This window comes from Euprymna scolopes, chromosome 20, assembly GCF_053919585.1.
Source record: "Euprymna scolopes isolate OS-2025 chromosome 20, ASM5391958v1, whole genome shotgun sequence".
Classification (NCBI taxonomy): Eukaryota; Metazoa; Mollusca; class Cephalopoda; order Sepiida; family Sepiolidae; genus Euprymna; species Euprymna scolopes.
Genome location: NC_136501.1, coordinates 31624254 through 31648245, shown reverse-complemented (window position 1 = coordinate 31648245; position 23992 = coordinate 31624254). Strand labels below are relative to the sequence as shown.

At 30.8% G+C, this 23992-nt stretch overlaps 1 protein-coding gene across 14 annotated transcripts in view; it reads left to right on the top strand.

The window, feature by feature from the left end:
* The window catches only part of LOC145241382 (proto-oncogene vav-like), a 347285-nt gene that overhangs the window by 274637 nt on the left and 48656 nt on the right, over nucleotides 1-23992 (top strand). For all 14 annotated transcript variants that reach the window (XM_080104292.1, XM_080104290.1, XM_080104285.1 and 11 more), the window contains 5 exons: nucleotides 13944-14039; nucleotides 17709-17818; nucleotides 19603-19692; nucleotides 22095-22126; nucleotides 22835-22882. In XM_080104292.1, the coding sequence (XP_079960418.1) occupies nucleotides 13944-14039; nucleotides 17709-17818; nucleotides 19603-19692; nucleotides 22095-22126; nucleotides 22835-22882 (376 nt within the window). The remainder of the gene's footprint in view (nucleotides 1-13943; nucleotides 14040-17708; nucleotides 17819-19602; nucleotides 19693-22094; nucleotides 22127-22834; nucleotides 22883-23992) is intronic.

Genomic DNA, 23992 nt, shown 5'->3' with positions numbered 1-23992 from the left:
ATGATGATGCACATCCTTATGCAGTACTACTGACCTATGAGAATTAACAAGTTTTCATTTTTTTTTTCTTTAGATGTACGAAGTAAAATTTCGCTAATTGGCCTAATCTAACATACATGCTACGTGCCAAACATATAATTATATGAATTTTCTGTATTTTTTTACGACCTGCCTCACTGTAGTGTAAACACCCCAAACCACCCCCATGTTAAGAACGGTTTTTGGAATAAACACACCTCAGCCTTCCCATATTAAGAATGGCTTTCGAGGTTTGGGAGGGGGAGGGTGTTTATTCCGAAATCCATTTTTAACATGGGGAGGTTGGGGTGTTTATAATATGCTGGCGCACATGGTAAAAATTTACCAAATTCTTTTTTAAGAAAAAAAAAAATAAAAATGTAAATTAAATTCCACTTAATTTTTAATAATAAAATATGCTTGATTCTCTTGTTTCTTTAATTTAGCATCTTTAAAATCTTTTCAAGTTTTAAGCGTGTGCCGTTAATACTTTTGAATTATTTTCAGATTATTAAAGCATCGTTCATATTTTTCTGCGACCTTCTCACCTATGTTAACCTAAAGGGTGTCATTTTCTATCATGATAATCCGCATCCTCATGCAGCACTACTGACCTATGAGAATTTGTTGGGGAAATCCTTCCCTGTCGTATATATTCTCCTGACGTAACTCTCTCAGATAATCACTTATTTCAAGGAATACAAAACCATTTAGATGGCCTTAGGTTAACATGACATTAGGAGGTTTAAAATGAGTTAGATTAATATTTAATGTTTTAAGCATGTGTCGTTAACACTTTTGAATCACTATAGCATGTGTTATAGTTATTTAGCCATTAAATGCACTCGCCTTTCAGATGTTCATTTCAATAATTTAATGTAGTTAGTTATAATAATTAAAAAAATATTGTGTAGTGGACGTGTTCAACAATTTGTAGAAACTGTTATGTTGGCTCCGACATCGAAATAATACAACCAAAATAACGAAGTACAATATGTACAAAGAATAAATTTATTTAACGAACAAGATAAAACAATAAGAGAGCGTGTTTTGTGTACACATGTGTATGGGTGTACACGTGTAAACATGCTTTTTAACTTGTAATGTTTGTTTTGTATGTATGTATGTATGTATGCACAGTAAAAGTTTTGATGAGTTCATCGTATATAGTGTTCACACAATGTCATTAATGTATACATGTCGTCTTACCTTAAAACGAAAGTTGCGCCTGTAGGAGTGCACGGAAATATACATTTGTCTACATTGAATATTCGAGTGAAAAGAGAATGATAGATAGAGAAGGCAAAACAGGAAGTAGACGCCATCTGTGGGATCAATCAGAAACCACAACAAGGGCAAATAACCGATGCGTATTGAGCAACGTTTGTGTGTGCATGTGTATGCGATATACCTATTTGCATATCAGTCTGAGAAGCATCTGCCTATAATTGTCTAATGTGTTTTAAGATTAGAATTAAAAGATGATCTCAAGAGAAGATTAAATTTGGAGAGCCATGTTTTACAACCGTTTTACTGTTATGGAATCCTTCTAATAATAGTGATGTCCCAAGGAATCCCTACGTAAGGAAATATTTTACAACTTATTTATTTCTCCTTCATAATGTAACTGGTTTAGTTTTTTTTTTTCTTTTAAGTTTTTTTTTTTTTTTTTTTTATAATGTCTTTAAAATTTATTGACAATTTTTAGAAGAAAAAAATAGCAACATATTTTTCTGACAACTAGTTCAAACACATAACGGGATCTTTGTTCCAGTTTTTTTCACAATTCCGTACATATAGAAGAAAATTTGCACTTATATGCAGAGGCAAAATAATCTCTGCTTATTTAATCAGTATCTCTTGAAGGAACCCTTGGCAAGTGTCATACCCTGGTGGGGAAACCTTGGTATATGGAGATGTGTGCAAAACTGAAGACTTTAATGGCATTAAAGAATGAGAGTTCTTGGGTCGTTAGATATATAAAAGTTAAAATAGCAGCTTCAGTTTACAGGGTAAGAGCGAAGAAGTGATAAAAATGGACTTCAGGGAACAAGAGATGTATAAATGTAACAGAGCGCATATGATCACGTATGAAAATATCAGCAGCAGTCAAAGGATGGATCGCATGCGATTGTATTAGCAGCAGGAGCAGCGTTTGAACGTGTATGCAAATTGGCAAGTGTGCTGGGGCTTGCGTCTGAAGTAAAAAAAAAAAAAAAAAAAAATTTTTTAAAGATACCACATGCTCGAGGGAGGAACAAAGTCGATGCTGAGAAAGATGGGTGTGTAAAGTGAAAGCTAGAATCTGTGTCCAGCATGCAGTCAGAAGAAAGAGTGCGGTCGAAAAATATTGACATATAAGAAATGGCTGTCTATGGTCATTGTGCAGAAGCAAGATACTTTTAAGGTTGTGTCGATATGGGAGAGTAACGTTAATGAATGCTTTCGTTGAAAAGGAAAGAAAAATGCCGACCCGGATTTTTATTCCTATTCCTATTTTGTTTGTTTGTTCCTGCGATGTTACATAAACACCTGGCCAAAAATAGGTTAGAGGTCAATTTTTTAAAGCCATCATGTAAAACGGCCTTTAAACTAATGATAATTCAAGTAATCAAACGATCTTGAATCAAAATGCATTTGATTCAGATTCATTTTGATTATAGTTCGATTAAAATGTAACTTTAAACTGAATTGGCTTAATTTGATAAAACCCTTACTTTATCTAAACAAAGTTTTTTTTTGGCTTATTAAATTCAATAAGGTTGTATCAGTTATAAAGTGTATATCAACTTGGTCTTATGAACATGTTCCTATTTACAGTGCCTCCCCACAGGACAGAGTTAGACACCAGGGTCGTTTTTTAACGTGGAGAAAAGGAACAAAAATTAAAAATTGTCTCAGTCATGAAGGACTTCTCCTCCACTGAGAGAGAACAAGAAATTGAAGTGCATCATCTGAAGAACAGATACTACACTATCTTATGAATATGCTGAACTAAGCATCTAAGTTAGTTATTATAACTTGTATGTGATCAGAATGACTTATCATTCAAACACGGTAGTGTTTGAAAATATGATTAAGTGGCTGTTTTAGTCATGTAGAACTGTTTTAAAGCTTCACTGCTCATTCATTTTTGGACCAAATTTCAAACAATTATTACACCTCAGCTATATTGTGGAAAAAAAAATTTCAATTTTCATTCAGTAAAACAAAAGTTATAATGAATTTACTGGTGTTCAAAATCATAAAAAAAATGTAAGGTGAGCAACGTTTTTCATGACTGGTTTCCATAGCAATCACGTTGCTTCAGTGACTAGTGTTGCTACTAATTCACTGCTCTTGCGAAAAGAGAAGTAACAAGTGAAACAAAGAATGAAAGCAGACAAGTGCCGTACATTGTTATGGGGGACAAAAAAATAAGACTAAAATTAAACAAAGAACAAGTGAATTTCCTGGAAGCCTGGAAAAATCATGGATTACAATAGAAAAATGCGAGCATGAAAAGTAATATGGTTAAGCTTAAACATGAAAAAGAAAAGGACTTGTTGTTAAAACTGGAAAAGAAAAGGACGAGCTATTCTAGTAAAAAATATAATAAATTTATAACTTAAAATATTGCAGCATTAGGAATTTAAAAAAAAAATTCAATTTATGACATTATATAATCAATTCTTAATGCTGCAATATTTTAAGTTATAAATTTATTATATTTTTTTTGCTAGAATATCTTGTCCTTTTCTTTTCTAGTTTCAACAACTAGTCTTTTACTTTTCCATGTTTAAACTTAACCATATTACTTTTCATGCTCGAATTTTTCTATTGTAATTTACACTTTATTTTAGTATACTAAATAAGCTTAATTTTGTCAATTACTTGTTAGTCTTATATCAGATTAGTGCAAAAATTTTATTGGTTTGTAGAAGGGTTAGTATTTTAAACCATTGAATGCACCTTGTTATTACATATGACTGATTAATTTATAACTTTTTCTTTCAGATTATTAAAGCATCGTTCATATTTTTCTGCAACATTCTCATCCATGTTAACCTAAAGGGTGTCACTTTCTATCATGATGATGCACATCCTTATGCAGCACTACTGACCTATGAGAATTTGTTGGGAAAATCTTTCCCCATTGTACATGTTCTCCTGATGTAACTCTCAGATCATCATTTATTTCCAGCATTACAAAACCATTTAGATGGCCTTAGGTTAACATGACATCAGGTTTAACATAAGTTAGATTAATATTTAATATTAAATCATAAAGAATTTTACAAGCGAGGCTTTTATAAGCTTGTTGCCAGATGGAATCAAGTTATAGAGATCAAAAGTTGTTATTGTCATTTTATTTTCAAAAACAGTTTTTCACTTTCAAGATGATTTTTAAATTTGCAAAATCTTTTGCATCAACTTAATATGATTATAAGCAAAATCAAAATTTTTGATGGATAATTTTGTTTTTCACCTAGTCTTAACCAAATTTTAAAAAATTTTATTTTTAAAGCCTAGATATTAAAAAGAAAGAAAAAAAAAAAACCTGTACTAGTTTTAATTTGGTTGAATTTTTATTTTATTTAACTGAGTGAATAGAGGGGTTAAGTTGAGTTGGTTATCAGATTATTTTTAGCCGACTTCTCCTACAAAGGATTCTGGTGAACTAACTAAAAAAAATATTTTTTATATTAGTTAAATCTGATTCTTTTCTAATTTTACTCATATTTACAAATATAGTATTTGTTGATGACATGATATATTCATTTTATAATTCTTAAATATAAACTATTATTGTTATGCTACATCAGGGTTTCCAAACCAGAATTCTGTGGAGCCCTGAACTTCCTTAAGAGCTTGCAAAGGGTTCCTTCAAAAGATATTGATAAATGGGGAGAGATTATTATGCCTCTGCATATATGCGCAAAGACATTTTTCAGGGATTTTTTTTTTTTACCTATATACCTGTGTGTAAATTATTATTTCAGTTATTTTTTAATCTATATATCTATAAAAGTGAACGTGTCTGTCTGTCTGTGTGTCTGTGTACATTTCCCTACGCAATAACTCTGTCAATTTTTAGTCTATAGACTCGAAATTTGAAATACCGGGTACTGAGATTTGGGAAAATCGATGTGACGGGTGTCAGCCAGAAATTTGGCTGTTAAGGGGTCAAATTTCAACGATTTGACCTTTAAGAACTCTACCAAACTCCTCCGACAATTTTGGGTCTAGACACTTGAAATTTTAGATATAGGTTCCTTGAACCTGGATCTAACTTAATAAAGTGATTTGAGCTCGAAACTATAAATTTTAAGGGGTCATAATAGGGGTAAAAGTTAAAGAAAATTGATCGCTATTTGTTTTTTTTGCTCAACATACACCTCCAAACACCCGGGCAACGCCGGGCTGAAATGCTAGTTGTTAATAAACTCGAAAAGAGGAAGGATCCAGTTATGTATTTGAACTAGTTGTCAGAAAAATATAATAATATAGAAATATATATATATACTTTTTTTTTTCCAAATTGTCAAATGTGAGAAAGATAATTTCTTTTTCTTTTTTTTACCTAAATTTTTTATGAAAAGAAAAAAATATTGCTTGCAATTTGAAGGAAAACTAAATAAGATGGTAAAATATTTTCTTATGTAGGAGTTCCGTGGGACATTACTATTATTTGAAGGATTTCATGAGTGTAAAAAGGTTGGGAATATTGTTAGCATTTTTTTTTTTTTTTTTTTTACAATATTTAAAACGGAAAGATATTTGGATTTAAATCATGAAAAATCGTTTCTATTAATGTTTTGTTTATTAAATTTGTTAAACTACTAGCAGTTCCTCTTAGTTTCCGTTCCCATCACACGCTGTCACATGCTGCTGTTGCTGTTGCTTTATTTAGAAAAATAATGATTCTTGTCAGTCTTTTATTCTATTGCTGAAAGTTTAAACAGATTTTTCTGTACTCATGTACAGAATTACCAGGTATCACAATCTATCGAAGATAATTTTGGGGCGTGATTAAGTATTCAAATGTAACACTTTTTTTAATAGTAAAAGCTTTGTAATTTTGAAAATGGCGCCTATCCTATTTTGCATTTAAGATTTTTATATATGTATAACTAGCAGGGAAACCTGGTGCTACTCGGGATTGAATGAAGATCAACAAATGTTTCACTTTACTCGCCCATATTTTGTCAACAAAATTGGTGAAACAGCCCATTTTTCAGTTAAATCGATAATTGCCTCACATGCCTCGCTGTAGTGACTTAGTCTACGATACATTGTAGTTTACATTGCACTGTAGAGAACTTGCTGTTGATTTTATAAAATTATTTTTATATATAACTGCTTGAATTAAAGTTTAAAATGCGAAAATCAAATATTATGGTTCAATTATGCTTTAAACAAAAACATTCATTTCGAACGCATCTCTGTCATATCAAAGAACGTACTATTGATTTTATATGCCAGGCCTTTCTGCTTGTGTTGTAATAAAACTTCTCAAATGCAGTTGTGATGTTAGGCTGTATAAGGTGTTAATTTTAGTCAAAATCGTCTGTTCCTTCTTTCATCGGAATTTTCTGATTATCAATTATTGGTACTTATCGAAGCTATTTCAATACAAAACCTATCTAAGAACACTGCCAGGCACGTAAAGTGCATTTGTGTGAAATTTCATAAAAATTGGCCCAGCCGTTTAGGAATCCATAGGGAACCAACTCACATGCACACAAAGTTCCTTTTATCTAACAGTAAAGAAGTTACTTTTCCATGACCATATATATATGCACATAAATATATAAAAGAAAAAGTTAATGAAATACCAAGGTATAGCATGAAACAACACTAGAATCTTATAAAGATCTTCTTCATGCCTGTAATTATAGAAGCAACTCGACTCATGAAAAAAAAAAGAAGAAAACTACCTACCTGGCAAATTATACCCGGTGAACCAAGTGCCAGAGAGATTCAAACAGTAGTACTTAAAGGGACGGTTAGAATCATAAATAGATCTCTTGGTTGGAATGTCTGAGATAGCAGGTGAATGTCTAGCGTCCAGTAGGATGCCCCATTCTCAATAATAAGAAAATTGAAAAAAAAAAAAAAAAAAAAAAAAAAAAAATTTTTTTTTTTTTTTTTTTAAATATAAAGGCTTTCATTTTTTATTTATGTACTTACAACCTTAGGTAAAGTCCTATCTTTATTGCTGCTCTGGTTAAAAATAAATGTTTTTGGTCACTGAATTATATAGAAAATGTCTTTTTTCAGCATTAAATAACCTGAAGGGTTTATATGCTGTACAAAATAAGACTTTAAAAAAACCTATGAAATGAAAAAAAAAACAATTTTTTTAAAAAATATATTTTTAGACTTGATTTTTGTTCATAATTCAATCAACTAAAAAGAAAAAAAAAATAGGTTTGTGGGGCTGACATAATTCCTGTATTTTTCTTTCAAGGAGTCAGAATTTATCTGTCCTCAACATTTTGCTTTTTATGATTTTTCGGGTTTGTATTACTATACATATAGATTTGAAAACGTTGTCAAAAAACAAATAAATATACAACAAATGTTATCAAAAACAAAATAAGTTACTTTTCTACTTAACTAGGTAATTTTTTAGTGTTTTTATTTAATGAAACATGTTTATTCAGCTCTAAAAACATAGTGTTTACAGATGTATTGGAAAATTTAAAATGGCATCGGACTCTCTGCTGAACACGGTAAGTTTGAGAAAATGAGTTAAAAATAAAAAAAATATATACAAAATACTGTTAGAAACTCGCTCAATATATGTTACTGTGACATAGGCTGACATATATTCGGTGGGTTATTAACAGTATTTTGTATAGCTTTTTAATTTTTTACTCATTTTCCAAAACTTACCATGTTCAACAGAGAGTCCGGCGCCATTTTAAAATTTCAAATACATTGGTAAACACTTTGTTTTTTGAGCTCAATAAACATGTTACATTAAATAAAAACACTAAAAATTATCCAGTTATGTAGTAAAATAACTTATCTTGCCTTTGATAAAATTTATTGTTATGTATTTGTTTTTCGACAACTTTTTCGAATCTGTGTATAGTAATACAAACCCGATTAAACAAAGCAACATAGCACTTTTATTGAATTGTAACTGACCATGAAGATGTTGGCATGAACTTTTAAAAATACAATATTTTACAAACTTGAGACTTTGGAAAGGCATGAAGAGCAAGCACTGCTTTTTCACACTCTTGCTTACGTCCTTTGTTTTTTTTTTCTGTTTTTTTTATTTTTATTTTTTTTTATTTTGTTTCTGTTTTACTCCTCTCTCCCAACCCCAAACCTATTTACCTTTCTTTGTCTCGTTCTGCATGTTGCATTTGTTGCATGGACCTTAAGTGTGCTATCTTTACCACTTATCCTCGCTAAGTGGTTGATTTTGTTTGTATTATTTTTGTTTAGTCATTTTCTTTTTCTTAAACATTTTTTGCTGTGTTTGATTTTGTTAATTATATCTTGTTTTTATTTTTTGTTTTTGTTTTTCTTGTCTTAAATATAATTTGTGCATTTTGTCTGTATTTTTATTTTTAAAATTTTTTTATTTTTAAATGATTTATTTTTAATAGTATGACCGTTTGTATGCCATTATCTAATGTGATGAATGATTGTGGTTTATGTAGCCCCCTTTCTGACCATATTTATTGATAACTAGTGTTAGTTGTTACCATCTTGGCTTAGTCCATATACATATCAAAACTTTCAAGATGAATACAGTTAAACATAAATGTATATTTGCACATGCTTAGAAGATGCATGTTGAGTCAACTTATGCCTGTCAAGTTTAAATTTTTCAATCTTGAACCTTTAGCAGGTATTTTTTCTGGCTAAAAACCAAATCGAATTTGTTCCACAGGCCCAAATCTGCTATATATTAAGTTTTGAGCCTGTAGACCAAAAATGGACAGTTTGGTAGCGACCATTCCACATATAGATAGCCAAGGTCATATATATATATAATATATATATATATATATATATATATATATATATATATATATATATATAAGAGATATGTACATTGTAACTATAATAAATAGTTTTTGTCATAATTAATGGTATCATCTCTTCGAACGATAGTGGCCATCGATTTACCATGAAATTTTCAATTTAATCTTAACTATCTATTAGGTTGTTGCATAAGTTTCGAACATTTTTTTTTTTTTTTTTTTTTAAAGAAAATCAAAGAATTTTAACAACAAAAGTAAGTTTGTGTGGAGACCCAAGCTCCAAGTTTTTGTGAATCCCATCAGTTGAAGGTGGCATGAAATTGTCGCAAAATCACACTTTTCACCCAATCTAATCGGCATCTTCCTTTGAAAGAACCCTGATTTGGTCTTCGTCTATCTTGATTAGTCTTCTGGAACGAGGAGCATCATGGAGGTCATAATTACTGTGTTTGAATCTGGTAAACCAATCTCGAACAGTTCTCTCAGCTATAGTGTTTTCTCCAAATACGGCACAAATATCCTTGGTCACTTCACTTGCTTTTTGATCTTGATTAAAGAAAAGAAGGAAGTGTTGAAAATGTGATTTTTTTTTTTTTATAAACTACTTGACAATCCATTTGACGGTTCTGAAAAACAAGAAAAATTATATGAGCAAAAAATGATGACCAATATCTTGTAGAACAGAATACATGCTTTCTAACTTTGTAACTTACACTTTGCCAAATATCAAAACCTGTTTTAGAACAAAAAATTTTTATGAAACGGCAGAAACTTATGCAACAATCTGATATTTAAGTTACAGCGATTTACATTAACTCTATTGAATGAAATGCCAAAAAGTTTCTTGGGATTAGGAAGGGTCAATGCTCTTAAAAATATTTATTCATTTTAGAAAATTTTACAATAATTATAAAGTAATCATAAGACTATTTAAAAGTGTGGAACAGGGGTGTCTATGGTCATCCTTTTTCACTCTACCTTATAATTGTCTAAGCTATTTCTAGCTAGAATCCTCAATCACCCTAATACCACATTCACTTCAGGGACTGTTCAACTTAAAATTTCTAAATCGATTTTGTAGTTTTGTATTATAAATGTTTACATGTCTAAGATCGTTTTAAGCCATTCCAAAAATACAACTTCATTGATTTTTGGTTTGTTAAAACTGGAAACAAGTAGGTCGATTTCTAAATGGGAGTGGGTTTATATGAAAAAGAAAGAAGTACAGCTAGCGTTTAGATTGAATGGTGTCCTACCAAGATAAATATCCTTGTTAACTATAAGTTAATTTTTCAGTTCTATATGACTTGAGTAATTTTTTTTTTTAGATAGTTTACAAACACTCCATTCAAAAATGTAGACTGTAGAATTGGCTAAGCCAAATTCAGTTCTAGTTAGCATTTAATACTAATACGAAATAATACCTATTCCTAGCTGTCAGTAAAATAGAAACTTGTGTGCAATAAACTGTCTACAATATATATTGTTTCAGCTTTAATTAACTTCAAAAGCAATAAATATGCTAGAAAACAAACCCCAACAAAATTACTTCTAAAACGCAATCTTTAACAGTGTAATAAGTACATAGTAATAATTAAGTATCCCAGTCGTTTTATTACAGTTATTTGGAGTTAGTCGTTTTTTGTGTAGCCATTTGGAACCAGTGATTTAGCGTGGCTGCTTGGAACCAGTCGCTTTAGCGTGGCTGCTTGCACCCAGTCGCTTTAGCGTGGCTGCTTGCACCCAGTCGCTTTAGCGTGGCTGCTTGCACCCAGTCGCTTTAGCGTGGCTGCTTGCACCCAGTCGCTTTAGCGTGGCTGCTTGCACCCAGTCGTTTTAGCGTGGCTGCTTGCACCTAGCCATTTTAGTGTTGCCATTTACACCCGGCTGTTTTACCATTGACATTTGGAATGGGTTTAGTATGATATAAAAATTTAGTGTTTCTGATTTTCATGTTTTGTCAAAGTGAAATCTTGTTCTCTTCCTTAACAAGAAAATCAGTTGAACTTGTGTTAAAGCTTAAATTGCTTAGAAATCTTAAACTTAAAATGTTTTCTCAACTTAGCAATAATTAAAATTATTAGACTACCTATGAAAATAATTTCTACCAATACTTAATTCTGAAAATACTTAATTCTGAAAATAGTTGATAGGCGATAAGTTTAATATTATATGGTAAATATGGTCAGTTATTGTTTTATATGAAAATAGTTGTATTTTAGTTGTTTGAGATTAAATGTTGCAAAAATGATAGACTGAAATGTTTCCCCTGTAGTTTTTATTATTTAAAATGTATGAAAATTTGTTCCACTTGTTTTTATGAAATGTTGCCACTCCAAAGATGTTTTGTCTATTAGATTTGTGCACCTGAACTTTTTAGTTACCCTTCGTTTTTCCTGCATGTTTATCGAATGTTTTTGGTTAAGTTGAAACAAAAAATAAAGTCTCATTTAATTAGACTTTTAAGAGCTGATATATTTTTCTGTTAGCCTTCCTATCTTTATTTGATTTTCCGTTAGCCCTCCTAGTTTTATTCTATTTTTGACTAGCCCTCCTAATTTTATACTATTTTTGACTAGCCTTCCTAGTTTTATTCTATTTTTGACTAGCCTTCCTAGTTTTATTCTATTTTTGACTGGCCTGCCTAGTTTTCTTCTATTTTCGACTGGCCTTCCTAGTTTTCTTCTATTTTTGACTGTCCTTCCTAGTTTTCTTCTATTTTCGACTGGCCTTCCTAGTTTTCTTCTATTTTTGACTGGCCTGCCTAGTTTTCTTCTATTTTCGACTGGCCTGCCTAGTTTTCTTCTATTTTCGACTGGCCTTCCTAGTTTTCTTCTATTTTTGACTGGCCTTCCTAGTTTTCTTCTATTTTTGACTGTCCTCCCTAGTTTTCTTCTATTTTTGACTGTCCTCCCTAGTTTTCTTCTATTTTGGACTGGCCTTCCTAGTTTTCTTCTATTTTTGACTGTCCTCCCTAGTTTTCTTCTATTTTTGACTGGCCTTCCTAGTTTTCTTCTATTTTTGACTGTCCTCCCTAGTTTTCTTCTATTTTTGACTGTCCTCCCTAGTTTTCTTCTATTTTTGACTGTCCCCCTAGTTTTCTTCTATTTTTGACTGTCCTCCCTAGTTTTCTTCTATTTTTGACTGTCCTCCCTAGTTTTCTTCTATTTTTGACTGTCCTCCCTAGTTTTCTTCTATTTTTGACTGTCCTTCCTAGTTTTCTTCTATTTTTGACTGTCCTGTCTAGTTTTCTTCTATTTTTGACTGTCCTCCCTAGTTTTCTTCTATTTTTGACTGTCCTCCCTAGTTTTCTTCTATTTTTGACTGGCCTTCCTAGTTTTCTTCTATTTTTGACTGTCCTCCCTAGTTTTCTTCTATTTTTGACTGTCCTCCCTAGTTTTCTTCTATTTTTGACTGTCCTCCCTAGTTTTCTTCTATTTTTGACTGTCCTCCCTAGTTTTCTTCTATTTTTGACTGTCCTCCCTAATTTTCTTCTATTTTTGACTGTCCTCCCTAGTTTTCTTCTATTTTTGACTGTCCTCCCTAGTTTTCTTCTATTTTTGACTGTCCTCCCTAGTTTTCTTCTATTTTTGACTGGCCTTCCTAGTTTTATTCTATTTTCGACAGACCTTCCTAGCTTTGTTCTGTTTTTTGGTAAGCATTTTTGGCTGAATTTTTTATTAAGCATTCTTGGCTGAATTTTTTGGTAAGCTATTTTAGCTGAATATTTTGGTAAGCATTCTTAGTTTTATTCTGTTTTTTTAATAAGCATTAAGATCTTTATTCAGTTTATTTATGAGCATTACTAGCTTATTCTATTTTTTACTTATAATCCTCTGCTTTATTTTTAAGTTGGAATTCCTAACTTTAGTCTTTTATTATTTTTTATTAGTTTTCCTGGCTTCATTAAATTTGTCCTCGCTAACATTTTTAGCTTTATTTTTTTTATGATTTAACTTTTATAATTTTCATCCTAGCCGTCTTTCAATCTTATGTTCAATACGTAAAATTTTCTATTTCTTACTGCTACAGCCATTGTAGATAAAATGGCAAGGTAAAACAAGACACTTAACCCGACCAAACCACTCAGAAAACATTCATAATTTTCGGTTATTTCAGTAATTTCTAACCACTTTAATGTAAATCATATCAGTAGGTGTTAATTCTCTGCTGCCGTAATTTTTGAATGTGGGTTTTTATGACAACTTTGGGTTTTCCAGCTTGATGAGACAACCAAAATGGCAGTGTTTTCAGGCACTGTAATCATTTTTGCAGTTTTCATTGCAATCTAGATTTTATATAGAATTAATAAGCAGGAATTTAATTTTGAAGATTTTGATAAAAGATAAGGAAGGGAAGTATTATTATAATACTATCTGTATTGAGCACTATTAAAATACTGGGACATCTCCACAAAATATATTTTAGTTTATTATTATTAGCTACATATATATATATATATAATATTACTACTTGCTAATACTTATTTAATAGATAAAAAATGTTAAATATCTATAATACAGTAGGCTCTTCAAATATTTAAGTTAATTTATTTTCAAAATGTGGATGCAAATTCTATTATCCTAACAAAAATGTAACTTTTTTTGTGTTACTTGCAAGATATCTTAACGTAATATACCCAAATGCACAGGCTTAAGTTTCTAGAATATAAAAAAAATATATTTATATAAATCTTACATTCTAAAAAAAAAAAAAAATTTGATTTTTTTTTTCCCCTCTTCAAAACAAAGGAAAATTATAAGCACTCTTATTTTTTGAAAAATGTTTTCATAATTTTATTGTTTTTATTTTTTTCAGCTATTTTGATTTTGATTTCTATATGAAAACTTTAAATTACCACGTTGCCATTATACATTCTCATTTATCGAATCTCAGCCTTTTTCTAATTTTGATTTTGTTCATGTTGATTCTTAGGGAGAGACATACAGTTACAAGGAGGCTATAGCTCTGGCTGAGTACAGAATTGATGAGCAAGTACCCAGTCGGGATCAACAGAGGAAACCAGACAAGGTAAACCTATGTGAAGATTTAAAAAACTTTTTTTTATTTTTCCTTTATATGTTTTTTCATTAATGAAAACATTGCATTAAGGATCAAATAAATAAACAAAATCTTGTATATTCTGTAAGAATCACAAAAAAATTAAAGAAAAAAAGTCAATGTCACAAAGGCTAAAAAATATTTTAAGTAATTTGCTCCCCACATTTTTATGAATGGATGATTTGTTTGACTGCTTTTTGTGAGATTTTTCTTACATTACTTCCCTGACTGATAATTTTATAGCTATGAAGAAATATGCAATATAAAGGATAGTTGTATGTGCGAATGTCCAGCTGAAAGTAAAAAAACTACAAAACAAATTACCAAAAGGTTGATATATATATATATATTGTTTTTTAATCCGTATTGCCTCAAATAAATGATACCTAAAATTAGAAGAAAATATTCAATCTTTGGTTGTCAAGTGACTCAAGTTTCATTTGGAAGGAGTTGGGGATGGTGGTGGTGGTGGGGGTCATTTTTTTTTTTTTTTTTTTTTTTCCTCAACCATTTTATTTGTCAAACTTTGATATTTATTGAGTTATTTCTGTTAGGCTCATTCCTCAAGAAATCTATACAAAAGAGTTGTATGCGTATGTCCAGCTAGATAAGAATAAACTGGGCAGAGGAGAAAAGAGGAGGTTAAGAAGTGGGAGAGAAAAACAGCCGAGGGTGAGAAACAAAGAGACATATAGAGAGAGGTAGAGATATTTCTTTTTATAGAAATAGGGTACATGCTTACTGCAGACAACAGAGGTGAAAGAGTCTTTTTAAAGTCTTGGCCCCCACGCCTGGGGAAATATAAATAAATGAGGGGGAAAAAATGTAAAATATAAAAAAATAAATATTAAAGTATCACCTCTGAAATATATAATTGTTAAAAGAATTAGTCTGTCCCTCAAGAAATAAATTTTAGTTTCAAGTAACCTAGTCATAAATAATAGCTTGCAAATTTTAGTGATTAGTTTAGTCTGATTTTAATAGGGCACAATAATCCACTTTAATAATTTGTTGTAATGGTAGTTTGCCACTCAGACATAGTAATTGGTTTAGGGGAGAATGTATTTTGTAATCCCTACCCCACAAAAAGTATCAAACGGTGCTTTTAAAAGGCTCATAACTTCTAGTAAATATTGCTTTCACACAAACAGGTCACAAATGAATAAAGCAGTTAGTACTGAGTTTAAAAGACTGTTTGGCAGTGGCTTTGTTGTTATCAGCCTGAGGTATGTTTCTTTTCAATCCTAGAGGGTCTAGTCTTCCAAGCGCTACCTTCTTTGAGTTAAATGCTAATCACATAAGCCCCCTCCCCACTTAACCAGGAAATGCAAACTTGACCTTGTGTCAAACATTCTGCAGAGGAAGTATATAAATATACTAAAATGTAAACATCATAAAAATGCGCTATCAAATATAGTAGGTTGCAAAAAATAAATTCTATATGACAGAATATATGCATGCAGTTTAGAATTCTGACAACACATAACAAAGGTGGATGTATTTTAATAATAATAATAATAATCATTCAAACACGGTAGTGTTTAGATATATGGTTAAGTGTCAATTTTAGTCATTTAGAACTGCTTTAAAGCTTCAGTGCTCACTCATTTTTTGATCAAATTTCAAACAATTATTACAGTTTATAGATCACCTTCTCAGCTATATTGTGAAAAAAAAAGAAAAGATTTTTCAATTTTTGTTCAGTAAAAGAAGTTATGATGGTGTTCAAAATCATTAAAAAAAAACGTAAGGAGGTGAGCGACGTTTTTTTATGACTAGTTTCCATAGCAACCACATTGCTTCAGCGACTACTGTTGCTACCAATTCACCACGCTTATGAAAAGAGAAGTAACAAGTGAAACAGAAAGAACAAAAAGAAGATAATTGGGGGTATTTTATTGAAAGCAGACGAGTTCTGTACATTGTTATTACATATGTGTATGTTATGTTTATAGGGGCAAAAAAAAAAAATGACTAAAATTAAACAAATAACTGAATGTACTGGAAGCCTGTAAAAATCATGGATTACAATAGAAAAATGTGAGCATGAAAAGTAATATGGTTAAGTTAAACATGGAAAAATAAAGGACTAGTTGTTAAAACTGGAAAAGAAAATGACAAGGACAAGATATTCTAGTAAAAAATATAATAAATTTATAATTTAATGGCAGCATCCAGAATTTTTTTTTTTTTTTTTTTTAATTCAATTTATAACATTATATAATCAATTCTTAATACTGCAATATTTGAAGTTATAAATTTATTATATTTTTGTACTAGAATATCTTCTCCTAAACTTAACATGAATAATTTTTTTCTAAATTTTAGTTATAATTCTTCCAGGGCAACACTGCTAAAGAAATTACCAACTTTGTAGGTATTTGTGTTGTCATTTTTTAGTATTAGCCATACATACATACATACACACAGACAACTGTCGTTCATATTATCGACTAGCATGGGTACCCGGCATTGTCTGGGTGTGGGGTGGATGTGTGTGTGTGTGTGTGTGGGGGGGGTTAAATCAAAACAAAAGGGAAAATAAAGGATAAGCGAATGTAATAATCCTGTTTAAATATGATTAAAAAAAAAAAAAAAAAAAAAATGGTGAACGTGATGCAAAATAAACAATAAGTAAATGATGTTAAAACTTAAAAAAAAAAAAAAAAAAAAAAAAGCGAATGCGATGGGGGGGGGGGCAAACGAAAAAAAAAAAAAAAATGGCATAAATAACCTGCTTCTAAATTCTGTTATTAAAACTTGAAGAATTGAAAAAAAAAATATATATATATATTTGATATCTCAACTCCAACATGCAATCTTAAAATAACGATGCTGCTACTATACCGTCTGGCCTATGACCGCGTGAGTGAAATTGGGTCGTATTTTTTTTTTTATATACAGGGTGACCACAAAGTCATGCACCAATGTTAATTAAAAAAGTTAAAAAATTCAAAAAGTTATAGTAGTAACATTTATTCAAATTTAGTTCATTGGTGCGTGACTTTGTGGTCACCCTGTATATTTAAACTAATTCAAGGAAGAACGTTTTTTGTGCATGTGTGTTTGGCTAAATTGTCACGAAGGAACAATTTTTTGTTACCTCTCCCTGTAGAAAAGTGCCTAGTTGAGGGGTTTTTAGCCAATTTTTCGATATTTGTCGTCCGAAGGGTCGAGCTTCAAGATGATACTGATCTCATGAAAATACGTAGTCTCTGTCGAAAGTTTTTGCGAAACATACAAACATACATACATTTAAACAGACAGCTGAGATTTATATTTCTATTTCTGACCTGCTATGTTTTAATTTTAATAGTTGTTTAGTTATCATCAATACTCGGTAAACCGAATAGAATTATAGTCAATCAAAACCCTGTAAAACAGAAAGTGTATGTTATAAGGAGCAACTCTTTAGTTAGTAAAAGTATAATAGGTAATACCAAGAGATGAAGAAATGATGACTGTATAAAGAAAAGGATCCTATGAAAATTATTTCTGTACGGTGATGGTGACAATGGTGGTAGAGTGTTGCATGCGAGTAAAAGTTACTTTGACTCCCTGTATGTAATCTAAATTTCTGTTAATTGGAAATATTTTCTGAGTGTTTTTTAATTTACTTTTTTTAAAAATTTTTTTCAGTGGAATTATTCTTTTACCATGGTACAAAAGAATCAAATGTTAGCCTATACGTTTTTTGCTAAGACTGAGGAAATGCGCAGAAAATGGATAGAAGCAATCGTATTGTCTCTGTAAGTAATTGTTTGGGAAAAACATGCTTTTTCTTTTCTTAATTGCTACTTGGAGTTTTGGCTCTGTCATCTTTGCAGTGCATTTTTAGTTTAAAAAGTGTATGGTGTATGCCATTTTCACACTGTTCAAATCTTTAAAAGTAATATTAAATGATAACATCATCAGTTTTCTATTTCAAAAAAACAAAAAACAACTTGTCTATAGAAAAGAAATCAACCATTTATTGTAGTGTGATACTATCGACATGCCTCTCCCCTCCTTTTAGGAATTAAAAAAAAAAGGGGAAAAACATATTAAAAAAAGAAGGAAAGAGGAAATAAGTTTATCAGCAGAACAAAGGTATAAGAAGTTGTTCACCAAAGTACACAAAATGAAGCTAAAATAGAATTGTTAATCAGAGTGTGACAGTACCGGGAATAAAAAGACCAAACAATGAATGTAGATATGTTTAGAGCTAGGTTACGGCCACTTTTGGGAGTTTTGTGACAGTCTTGGGTTTGCGATGGTTGAGGACAATGTCCAGTATAAAACAACTGGTAGCTTGGAGGTCCCTGGAGATATTTGCATCGATACTGGGTGAAAGTAGATTGTGCCGAGAAGAAAGTCGCTGGGGACTTATGTGACCAGTTAGCTAGCAATGAACAACTTTTGGGATTCCTCTTTCTACACTACATGGCAATATCACACACACACACACACGCACACACACCTTAACTGATTTACATAAAGTACTCGTCTTGTTGTTTTATCGTAGCATGATCACAAAAGTGATCGGTTCAATACTATGTGTAGAAAGAATAGCAAAAAATAAGTCCATTTGTTCTTGCAGCATTTAACCCTTTATGACCTGAATTATGATGTAGATGATTAAAAAAATATTTATTGTTAATTTTAGTTTGTTTAAAGGATAATGATACTATGATTGCCTTTAAACTGGAAAAATTATGAAGTTCAATAGTTAAACTACCATTGAGAACTTTTGCATTTCATAAACTTACCTTCATTATTATCCATAGTGCTTGAAAAAATGTGTGTTTACGACAACAAACAAAATTCTCCACTTTGAGACAGATGGCGGCATACTGAATGTAAGCAATGGACAGTTGCAATTTGCAGTTATGTGGCATCTACCCAGATACTGAACTAATATGTACAAGGCGTGTTTGAATCAATTCCCACTTTATTTATGCCATTATATTAATTTATTTACGACTGAATCAATTGGTTCAACCAGGTCATAAAGGGTTAAATATAATGGTGTCAAACCATTTTCATTGAAAGACATTGATTTCAAATAAATTTGAACAAAAACTCGCATTAGCAAATATTTACACCTTCTATAATTCTCAAATCTATGCACTGATACTACCAGATCAGGTTGTCTGAAAATACTGGCTTTCTGACTGAAAATGCATTAAGCATTGTTTTTTTCCTTTTCTCCTTTTCCTTTGTAAAACTCAATCATGTTCTATGAAGCCAAAAACAGTTTTCCTTTATAAAACAACCAAGCCAAACATGATTAAATATTTGAATATATAAAGAAATCAAGACATGAAAAATTTTTTTTCAAAATTAATGGATTTGACTTCAGATAACTTGAAAAGGGTCGATATGTCATAAAACAACCACTTGTGGAAGAGTTGGAGTTAAAAGCTGTACTGTTGTTGTTTTTTTTTTTTAAATTGTGAAGGTATAATTTGTTTTCATTAGCTATTAATCATCTCTAATCACAAACAAAAATGCTATCAAAATTATGATTTTTTTTTTTTTTTGAAAATTTCAGAGGTAATGTTCAGCCTGCTGGAGGTTCGAGCTATTTAATGTACACATTTAATAAACCAAAAGAATGTGACGTTTGTGGTAAACTGCTGAGGTGAGTAGACTTGATCATCATCGTCATGAATCCAAAGATTCTGTTGTTGGCACTGGTTTCCTTGATATTTTTCTAGGTGGGATTCTATATAGAAAAACATTGTATAGTTATGAGAGAGACCGTATGAAGGTTGTCAATATCCTAAGTGTTGTGGTTTAAATGTTGAAAGAAGAATGAGAAGGCTTGGAAACTTTAAGTTATTATTACGTGGTGCTACCAGATGAGGCTGTGTAAAGATATCGACTTCCTGACCTAAAATGTACCAAACATTGATGTTATCTTTCCCTCATTTCCTTTTGCAAAACTCAATCATGTTCTATAAAGATAAAAATAAAAGCAATTTTCCTCTACAAAATAAATAAACCAAACACCATGAATAAATATTTGAATATATAAAGAATTTGAAGTATAAAAACTTTTTCTTAAATTTCTGGCCTAACTTGAAGAGAGTTGATATGCCGCAAAACAAAACAACCAAACCTTCAATTTATTAAATCTTATATAAATCTCTACATGCATTTATTAGATTAGACTTCCATTTTTTTTTTTTTTGTCATAGAAGATTTTAATGAACTATAATCCTGTGTTTCTCCAGCTCTCTTGAATACTAACCCAGTTTAACAATATTAAATCAGCAGTGTCAATGCCATATATTTATTTACCCGCTCTACTGACATAATGTAAAGTAAGGTTTTGAAAAGCCAGTGCACTAGATAAATCGCATTCAGACCAAGTAAAAATATGTGAGCAATCCTATTGAAATTTCCTAGTAAGAGCACCTTGAGCAATTAGCTATAAACTAATCTCTTCTGAGAGAAGGTGATTCCTGAGAGGATGAACCTTTTGAGACTGAACAGAATGATACCTCAATTTGACAGCCACAATTGACTGATTGTTGAAGATGTATCCTCAAGTGTGCCAGGTAAATAACGATAGCATGTATATATCTCAAATATAAATTTTTACAGCACAAAGTTCTCCAATAGTTCAATAGCATACAACTAAAACTGTGATAAAAATATTTTAATATTATAGAAACCACATCAAATTAACCCTCCAAAATTGCTTTTTATTTGCATATCAACATACCACCAAAATATGTGTAAGGTTTAAAACATATGAAGCATTTATTTTAATTGATGAGTTCATTGTCAAAGAAGGTAACCTTCCAGATAGAAAAATCTGTATTGCATTTCGCATTCATCTATTTTTTAATATTTTGTTTCATTATATATTAGTTCATAAAAATGTTTTTTTTTTTTTAAATTTATTTTCTTTCTTTAATGGGATTGTATACACTTGTACTCACAAATCCTTGCATCTTCATATCATGTGACTTAATTGTCCACAATTATAGCTTTTATCGTTTGCCATCGATATACAATTTTTTGTTTAACTACAGACAAATATAAATTTATAACTAACTGCTATTATGTTGGTCTATGCCCCTTTTTCCTTTTCTGTTTCAATCTACCCTTTTTGAGTCATTTTCCATACTTTTTCAAAATTCATAATTATATTGTTTAATAGTAGTTCCGTACACACTTCGGTGTAGTTTTTTTATCCGTAAAGAAACATTACTCTGAATAATTCTAACTATAAGTCAAAGTTTAATTAAAGTAATGCATATTATAATAGTACAGCATGTACATTTTATGTCTTCCTTGTATTTTATTGTGTTTTTATATTGTATTTTTTATTAAAAATATTTTTTAAAATATAGATCTATTAGTCCTATTTATTATCTATTGTCTACATCATTACTACACATCCAACCAACTTGAGTTACAATATCTTCTTTGAGTTAAATAAAATATAATACTTTTTCCTTATTGAAAATGTATTTTAATTTAAATTATTTATTACTCATTCTAAATATGTTTAATGTTGAGATTATAATTATTTTATTTTCACAAACTGGCAGGTTTCGATTGGATTTCCTGTTTGTGATATGTAAACAAACTTCAATGTCAGTATGATCAAACCACGATTTTCATTCTGGGTGCTACATTATGTCAACTGAAATATATTACAAAAAATAAAATAAACTACATTATTGGTTCTTGCCCAGAAATTCCCCTATATTACAATTGTAATATTGTATAGGATTACAAAATCATTTAGATGGTTTTAGGACGCATTACGAAAGGAGATTGAATGCGAGTTATTCATATTTCTCATCAAAACCTAAAGAATTTTACAAGCGAATCATTTATAAACTTGTTGACTGATGGAATCAAGTTATAGAGAGAAAAGGTTGTTATTGTTATGAATAAAGATTTTCAAAAGCAGTTTTTCATTTTCAAAACAAAATTTTAAATCAGCAAAAACCTTTGTACTGACTTTCTATCTACAATTAGTATCAGTTTAATTAACACTTGTTTTTGATTTCTTATTTACAGAGGTGTGTTTTTCCAAGGTTATCAATGTCAAGGTAAGTGCATCTTTAATGCCATCTTTTTGTTTGTCTTGATGTTTTGTTCCATTTCAATTAAAGCAAACTCTAAAAGAACATAAAACATGGAAACAATCATTTATTACTTTTATCAAGTGAAAATAATGTTTTTTTTTTTTTTTTTTTTTTTTAATGATTATGAGTAAATTCAGTATGTAATCATGAGAAAATTAAAAATCAGTTACGCACTGTCTACCAACCACCAGCCACTGTCACATCGTCACAATTTTGCAGCCTATGCTTGTTTGACGAGTACTTTCATGGAATGTGCTCCGACAAACCTAGTGCATTCCTCAACGTAAATACCCCCCCCCCCCAATCCCTGACAAACTCGACTAGCAGCAAAATCCCACACTTTCACTAAAGAGGTCCCTCACTTGCTGGAAAATAATTTCTATTCCAATGACTTTCCTCGTGCAGCTGGCATTTGGAATTCCCTCTCTGTTTGTTTGATTGTACTAATATGCAGAAATTGAAATGTAATGTGAAGAAACGTCTTGCTGCCTAACTCTCCCTTACAAATCTGGCCCCTAATTATAATAACATCTTGGTGGCAGTGGTGCCTCATTTGGGTTGAATAAAGGTTTTTAAAATGTTTTAACTGCAAATAAAACAACAAACAACTAAATCTACGGTTGTTTTATTCCATTTCATGTTAATATATTTACAACCTTTTTTTTTTTACAGAAACAAAGAAAGCAGTTCACAAAGAATGCATAGGCAAAGAAAGAAATGGTAAGGTATTTTTTTTTTTTTTGAGAAAAATACAATGATTTTTTTTTTATTACAATAATATTTTTAAATAACAAATTTAAGAAAAAAAAAAAAACTTAAAAGCATAAAAACTTTTTTCAAAATGACTTGAATCGACATTAAATAACTCAAAAGGGTTGATATGCCGTAAAACAAAACAACCAAAAATAAACATCAGCAAAAAACAAAATAAAAACATTATTCTACTATTCCATAAAAGTCCACTCACCATCATATTCATTAATCATTCAATAAAGTATCGGTCCTGGATATGACATGAAACTATATCCGATGGTGAGGCCCCACCTTGCGGGCCTTGGGGAGTGTGGAGCCACCTTTTAATTGCCATTGCTCCCAGGCCCACTCTGACCCGGAGTGGTAGTACCTGTTAGGGTCCCAACTATGGGTTAAATAGAATCCGACTTAAAAAAAATATATATATACTCCATTAAAAATCGTTCCTCAAAATAACTAGATTCGACATTAAATAACCTGAAAAAGGTTGATATGCCGTAAAACAAAAACAACCAACTAATAAAGTATCCAGAATCCTAGCCAGGATGATGTTAGGGATTAGCTGGGCTCAATCGGATAAGACATCTGTCATGAAGGCTGAAAACTTTCAACAATCCCATGACACAACCCTGAGGAAACATTCTGGGAAGTGTTTATCACATATTGCTCTAATGAATAATATTTTATTTTAAATTCAAATATTTGAATTGAATTCCACATATTTAAATACATTTTTAGATTGAATCATATATTGGAAGTTTCTTCTTATAACTAATTTCTTTGAATTATTTAAACTACTGTCCTCATCTGAGACTTTATCTCATAAAATAGTTGTCCCTAGATGCCTGTCTTCTATTCTAATATCTTCTTCCCTCAAACTGCTAGACTTTGGAATTCTCTCCCTGCTTCCTGCTACCCTGACTGGCCTAACATGGAGAAGTTTAAATGTGATATATCCTTGGGGGAATATAATTAGTATAAATTAATCAGATGAAATGAGACTCAACACACAGTAAGTTATAACAAGGTTATTGTACAAAGGTACAATGTAAGAAATAAGAGATTGACACTCAAATG